General features: G+C 34.9%; 1 protein-coding gene across 1 annotated transcript; it reads right to left on the bottom strand.

Moving 5' to 3' along the window:
- Nucleotides 1-9: 9 nt before the first annotated feature.
- LOC141817157 (uncharacterized) lies at nt 10-2,898 on the bottom strand (the record flags this gene model as incomplete). The annotated part of the gene is made up of 7 exons (XM_074704826.1): nt 2,640-2,898; nt 2,439-2,522; nt 1,832-2,356; nt 740-875; nt 494-656; nt 280-408; nt 10-198 (listed from the first exon to the last, which is right to left on the bottom strand). Coding segments are annotated over exons 1-7 (1,485 nt in total), but the record flags the coding sequence as incomplete, so codon positions are not given.
- Nucleotides 2,899-7,892: the final 4,994 nt, after the last annotated feature.

Here is a 7,892-nt window from a genome sequence, read left to right as displayed (position 1 = left end):
TACCTGGTAAAAGTTGTGTTGAGGTCTTGAGAGCACTGGTTTTTCATTGTAAGCCTGTACAAGCTTCTTTTCAGCGGTATTCAAGTGGAGATCCTCAGGATTAGCTAACCCGGCCAATATTTTTAGCCTTTCTCTATAAGGAACAATTGAGTCCATAGGAAACCCTTTAACTTTTTCTACTTCATCATCTACGAATCGCTGTGGAAAATTATGCAGTATCAATAAAATTGGATTTTAGATGTGGCCAAGCGATTATTACAAACTTATGGAACAACTTACCCTAATGCTGTCCTGAAACTGCAGAGAAATATCTTTGTCAAAATTGTCAGATACCTTGAAGTACAGCACAAGGCTGACTCCTTCCCCATCGCTATCGCCGAGAAACATAGCAGCAGGATAAGTTGGGAGCTTGTAGAAGTTTTCATGCATGATTCAGAAAAACAAACAACTTTTTGCAGAAAATAAATATAAATATCAACAAATTCAAATATACCTGAATGTTAACAATAAGCAGAGAGGGAACTTTCTCGTGTGGCTTTACTGGTGGAAGCTCAATGTGCTGAGCGATGTGGTTTACTTTACGTGGACAGAAGAACAAATCTACTCCAATTGGAGTGTATGGACTATAACTGGGAGCAAAAGCTTTCTTTTTATCTCTGGATAAGAACATCGTATGCTATCAATTAAATGCATATTGACATGCAATTTAGACATAATCACAGGTACATGACATTCGTGCCTGAAGTAGCTCTCCCCTCGAAGCTTGAAGCAAGAAGGTTCAAGGATGGACCAGCATCCTTGCATGGGCATTTCACCAGATGAGAATGGAACTGATAGTCCTGCTCTAGGACAATAGAGGTATTTCTTCGAAGAACCTATGTCAAAATATAAAATCATGGACGGAATGTGTAGATCTTATTATGAAAACTATCACACAACAACAATAGCCCAAGAAAAGCATCCTCAAGACAAAGTCTGATGGACCTTGCACATTTACGTGAATGGTAAATAGTATTGTCTTAAAAAAAAACCACTTGGGACTGCATTGCAGCTGCATATGACATATGCGGTCTGTATGTGCAAGTAAAAAGAATTTAGTTTATCTAAATTAATTTAGAGTGGAACCATAAGTGGCTCTATTTAACAGCTTTTAACTAGTGTTACCTTGAACACTTGTTCTGTAAGTAATAGACTTCTTAGATATTAATTATGTATACACTATTTATATATATAATTTATTTTACATTGTTGTCTAATAGTTAATTATTCTGTATCTTGCATTGTAGGTTTGACATGTATTTTTTCCCTAGGAGGAAGTAAGAATTCAATATGCCAATAAATATACTCCAACTCCATTGTATACATAAACATGTTTGAATATCTTATCGTAGACCGTATGTGTCCTTATATACTGCATACATGCTACATATTGAGTCAACTATATAATGTCTATTGTCTAGATCCGCTCTTTGAAACCTTGGCATATAGAATATCAATGCAAAAAAGAGCTTTGTAGTAAATTAAGGCAAGAGAAATGAATGGGGCAGAATAGTAAGTATAGATGATGTTAGAAAGATAAGCAAAGTTATTGATGTTTGTCCCAACATTCTGCCGATTCCATAATTGGCTGTATCCGATACATCTTCTAATACTCAGACTCCTTATCTGTTCCACTCAAACCCATGTTAGACACACTATTTCATAGCATCAATACCCTTGTTGAACATGTGTAAAACCTTATCGAAAATGAGGTGTTGCCAGATACTCGTACTTAAGTCCAACTAACAAGGGCTACAAATCAAACAATGGAATAGATAACAAGTTTACTTACAAAATTCAGAGTTCTCTTCTCCATCTTTAGATGTTCTCTTGAATGAAAGCCTGATCACTGCTGATCTCCTTTTCTGACACTGTGGGCTAGCACTAGAAAACTGTTGGCCCTTATCATTAAAGCTGATGGAAGGAACTAAATGATGTGGACAAGAAGAAGTCAATTGCTTCAGCATGCTTTCACAATTTTTTTCAACTGTGTTTTGTCTGTTTTCTGTTATGTCTTTAAAACTACCATAAATATCCTCCAACACTTTTTCCATTTTGTAACAGCTCTCAATCTGATTCCTACGTGTTGCTTCACCAACCTTTTCCAGCGTCACTCCGGCTGCATTTGCTGATTCTCGTTTGCTAGAATGCATTTCAGTTTTGCATAGATCCGTTTCTATGTATTGCTCAACTGCCATAGTAGTTGGAGTGGCTTCACAAAGTTCCTCGAGCTTGCAGACAGCATCTACTAACATGGATGCATTCTCATGGGGAATAAATTGGGCACCAACTGAACCATTTACAGAGGGATGAACATCTACAGAGATATGAAAGATTAAGAAATATTGCTCATTTAGCATTACCACAGTAAGGTCGTGATCAATATACTCAAATAATACCTCCACAAACACTACTGAAGTCATCATCAGACTCGGACTCCAAAATACTGACGGAATCAAACCATACCTCTTCTTGGCATATCACTGCAAAATTTCAAAATCCTGTCATTGTTGCTCCTCATAAATCAAATTAATATATGCAAACTAAGAAACAAAGTCACAGGAGGACTAAGCTGGATGTTTTGTGAATAGATTTGATACCATTTGTCTCCATCTGCTTGTGATGCCATTGCAGTTGTGTGAGATGAAATGCGAGACTGGAAACCTTAGATTTCCGGCAAGATGTTGAAGTCTTAATGTGAACAAACTGGCTGTGAGCAAATTGATTTCCAATATGACTCTTCCTAGTAGCAGGTGCATCAGGAACTGATGCAGAAACTTTTCCATGGGATCTTCTTAACCAAAGAGAATGATTTCTGGATCTAGGTCTTCTCTTTGATGTTGATACACAAGTACCCATGGTAGTAAATCAGTATTAAGTTGCCTAACAGAAAATATTGATATTAACTTAATCAGATATTGCCAATTCTGTGCAGTAACATGCATTAATTGTAGGTGTGTTGATGGATGCATAAATTTGCTACATAGATGTTGAGCGGTCGCAGTATCATGGTCCTGCAAGATGCAAAGCACAAGTCGTTAACAGAGTTAAATGTATTTAGCAGCATAGATTAGCTCGTATAAGTTAATCTTCACAGTAATAGAAGGAAACTGCTACTTGATCAAAAGTAATAACTATAACTATTGCATATGGATAGAGTTCTCCCTTAACAGAACATTGAGTAGGCACAGAAAGGATGCAAATATACAACGAACTTCTGTAAACTTCTTTTAATTCCATTATTTCTGAGAAAATTTGCCAATAGTTGAAGATTACTTTTGTGTTGTGGGATAGAGCATAAATCTTCCTCAACAATGGTGGGTGTTACCCAACTATGAACTAGTCCAAGGCCTTGTCCTATAATTCACGGGAACTTTTAGGAAAGGAGAGGTCAAATCACAGGTTACTTTAACATGATCTGCTTCCCCTTCTTCACATGTCTGATAACTAAGGCAAATTAAATGCATTCAACTTTCTAAATTGAACTCTTAGAAGGCCAATCCAGATTATATCACAATTGCCTCTGGTACACCTGGATGACTAATACCACTTGCTAGAATCTGCCGCCTCAGATTATGTGCTTATACATTCAAATCTGGTGTTTCTGAAATGTAAAAAAATAATCTTACACGTACCCACAAGTTTATGAGGTGGAATCTTTGTCTCTCATTGTAGAACAACACACACACACAAACAAAAAAAAAGACAAGTGCAATTCAATATGATTTAGCATCGGTATATGGAGAAAATCTAAGTCTATATAATATGAGAAATAAAAGTATAACAAATCAATATTAGGTGTATAAAATATTCCTCAATCCACCTTAGACTCCTAGCAATCCCAATGGAGAAAGTGGAAACCTTGCCTTTTCTTTGGTCCACATGGAGATCAATTCGTTAATATTGGGATATCATCCAAGTGTCTAACTACGTACTCCTCACCTCTAATGCTCTCTAGACATCAAAAAGGTCCCCTAAAATGAAAAGTCTCTGTCTCCAAAACCCTTGAAAATTTATTTGGCACTTGAGCTATACTTGGGCTGACAACCCCAAAGCTACAACTTAATGGTTAGAGATTACATCAAATTCAATAAATAATTTAACAACGCCTAGAAAAACTCTCAGTAGAATGAAACTTAATTACTAACACAGCCAAAAAGCACCTCTGACAGATCCAGATTTAAAGATCTAGAAAAAATGCAAAATATGCATGCAAGCAAAGCAAATGAACTTCGAAGGCAAGAAACATCACTAAATATGAAAATAAGAGGCCTAACCGACTTCATGTAATAAAGACATGACAAAAGAAAAACGTGAAAATGAAAACTTACCAAGACTGAATAATAACAACAAAAAGACATCAAAGATTTTGAAAATGCCCTAACAAAACACCTTTAAGCCAAAAAAGTCAAGATCCAACAAACAAGGAAACAACTGCTCAAATATATAATAATTCACAAGATTAGCTGTTACGAAACGCCGAGCTAAGAAATATTGAATATGTTAGACAAGTATTTATTGATGAAGTTGACTTGACATTTTCATAGCAAAGGAACTCCAGAACCAACTTTACATGTTCAATCTTCTCTAAGAGAGAAAAAAAAAAAGCAAGTGATAAAGCTTTCAAAAAGCTCAAAAATCCAATAGTAAGAGCAAATAGGGAACATTTTTTTAATCAAAAGATGGATCGGCGGCAAAACCACCCCGAACAGGAAAACAAACCTAATCTCAACGGCATTGGCACGAGAAACGCCTAGAAACAACGATACAGCGATTTTTTGTAGGGTATAATCGACAGAGGGAAGATTTTTAAGCAAAGAGGCATTTTGGGACAAGAAAAGATCAAACCTGCGAGCTCTCTGATTAGGGACTCCCCTCCATCAAGCTCGAGAGGGTGAGCGAAAGGGAGGTGGATCTCCGGCGATAGATTGCCGCTGCCGCTGCCGCCCGTCCGCTGGAGACGAGAGAGGAACCGCCGCGGCTTATAGCGCTGCCTCCATGCCACTGTGGCCTGCCAGATTTGAAGCTCGAGATTGAAATGGAAGGTTTACTATGACAAGACGTCCCATGGAATGCGAAACCTACCCGTTTAAAGGGAAAACGAGGAAGAAGCTGCGAATTAATTTGCGCACTCTTTTTTAAATTCCGGCAAAAAATCATTTCACCCCCTCAAATTTTCACAATATTTTGAAAAACACCTTCACAGTTTCAAAATACTTTCAATATTTCTAAAATTGTCATTGTTTCACCCTTTGAATTCGCAAAACTAAACCATAACACCTTGAATATACCACCAAAAAATAGGGATAATAATTATAAGTTGAATTTACAATATATCTAATAAAACTTCAAAACCCATAAAATATGTCATAACTCTTATTTCAAGATAAAAAAATTATTCATCCTTTCTTTTGAAAATGTCTTTCTAAATATTTTGAAGGATGTTAAACTTTTGTTATTTTACTCTCTAACTAATAAAAATTAAATTACATTTGCATATCAAATCCAAAAATACATATTTATACTAGAGATCTACTATTCTATTCGAGTCCATACTTCATGATATCTAAATGCATATTTCAGTGAAGGATTTTTAGAAAAAATAAATAAGATATTCATCAAATTGTTGGATTTTGTTTATCTCATTAAAGATGTATGAGTCATTTGAAGGTATCTTTTAAAATGCATCTACCTTCTCATTCTTATCCTTCTAAATTATCATCTAAATTACTCATTTATTAATAAAGAAGAAATTTTAGAGGTATTTTAACAATAATGACATTTTATTAGTCATCTTGAAAAAATCCTTGAAACTTTAAACAAATTAGAAATTATCTTTAATTTTATATAAAATTTATTTTTTTACTTTGAAAATATTTTTGTAGGATCAATTTTCCTTGAGTATATAATAATGATCTATAACACAAATCAAAGATCACAAGGTGTGAGGAGTAGCACTTCTGCTTTCGGGGAGAATGATTGAATTAGTAATTACGAGACAAATTTACTAAAATGAGCAAGGATCGAATCTCAACGAAGTCGAGACAATGTCTTCCCCGTAATGGTCAACTGCAACTTCCCAATTTACCTCTTCACATAAGATCGTGCAGTCGAATCTATGAAGTCGCTAGGGTGACGAATTCCATCTTTTGCTGAAGGGGAGTGGTGCTTCTATCCATTTTTTATCCACAATAATGTTTATATTTTATTTTTTTATATTAAAAAATAATAATTAAAGGGGAAGTGGTGATGGTCCCCATTAGACTTTTGGGAGACTTAGAGGTTAAGTCCCTGTTTAGTACTAATTAATGCCTTTTATTGTATTAATAGTTTAGTACACCCTTTGTCAAAAATATTTAATGTAAATGTTAATATCAAATTTGTGATCAAAGGAGTTTTGTTAGCACATTCATGACTTCTAATAGAATCAAAAGTATCATCCTCCAATCTCAAACATGGTGAACAAATCATGTGCACCTTTCAAAATGGACATTAATAATTTTTTCCCATGCCTTTTACCCAAATCTTGCCATTTTTATTGAGCATAACAGTGAATTATTTCAGTATTCCTTCATGACCTACCCTGAACATTTACAGGGTTGGTCAGCATCATTCATGACACAACACTTCAGCAATGAGCCTTATTTAAACACTTTCACCAGATGACTTCAAGACCTGAACTGAACTTCCAAAATTTTCAGCTTGAAAAGTATCAGAACAGATAGTTTAGTCCAAGGAAAATGAAAGATCATCATGAAACTTATCGTCCATTCAGCTTCTTGAAGTTGAAATCAATCAGATGACTGTGTGAGCTGGATGAGCTTGTCAATTCCACTTCTGAAGAGTTGTTCCATGTCTAACATTCCATTCCATAAACTAAACACATTATAATTAGATTAAACTCTTCTAGTTTGAATCTATTGGTCGTGTTTGAACATGTTGGTACCATCTCAACTAATTTACTTGCATTTTATGATCTACTGAACCTACATCTAATTGCTCCACTATCCATTTTATCATTTTTATCTCTACAATATACAGAAGAGAACAAAGATGAGAGCTTAAAATTCTTCCTTGGGGAGCTGAATGAGTTCTTTAGCTGTCCAACACCTTCTATATCTAGTCAACAATGGAACTGAAAATGTATCTCGATCATAGACTTCTCAGTGAGTTTCTACTTTATTGTCTTTGTAAGGCAAACTTGCTGGCTAAGTGAGCCTCTACAAATGACTTCCCCATCAAAAACCTTAAACAATGAGAACTATAGGTGCTGATCTAGTGATTATATATTGAGATAAAATAGGAAACAATCAAACTAGACCTAAGGAATTCATCTACCACAATATCCATTCATTGATTGAATGATTAAGCACACAGGCTAACTCTTCTATTTAGTACCCAAAATGGTACAACTAATACTAAACAAATAAATAGCAAACATATTATTAACACAACTTAGCTCGGATAACCATCCCCCATAAAATCATCCTTTCCATCCTTTTCACTTAGGATAGTTCTTCTCTAATCATCCAAAACAATATGACTCAACCTGCCTAAGAAAACCTATCTATGATGAACAAAAGCAAATGAGAAAGATGAATGGAACTGAAAGATTGATGATGCGAAACAAGTAAATTTTACAATTTGAACATGTAATTGTTATTGTAACAAGTCTAGAGCAATGAAGTACAAATACACTTTTGATGAATTTACTTGGAACACAAAAGAGGATAATTGACAAAATTTGATTAGTGAATCACATAATGTACAAATCCATGTTTTGATGAATGCACTTGGAACACAACTATAAAATTTCAAAGAACTTAAACTTAATGGCAAATAGAAACCAAAGC

Source organism: Curcuma longa, unplaced genomic scaffold (genome assembly GCF_044706935.1).
Source record: "Curcuma longa cultivar G26 ecotype Majalengka, Jawa Barat unplaced genomic scaffold, ITB_CL_G26_1.1 contig_19487, whole genome shotgun sequence".
Classification (NCBI taxonomy): Eukaryota; Viridiplantae; Streptophyta; class Magnoliopsida; order Zingiberales; family Zingiberaceae; genus Curcuma; species Curcuma longa.
The sequence above is the reverse complement of the archived record's forward strand: the minus strand, read 5'-3'. Positions and strand labels throughout refer to the sequence as shown.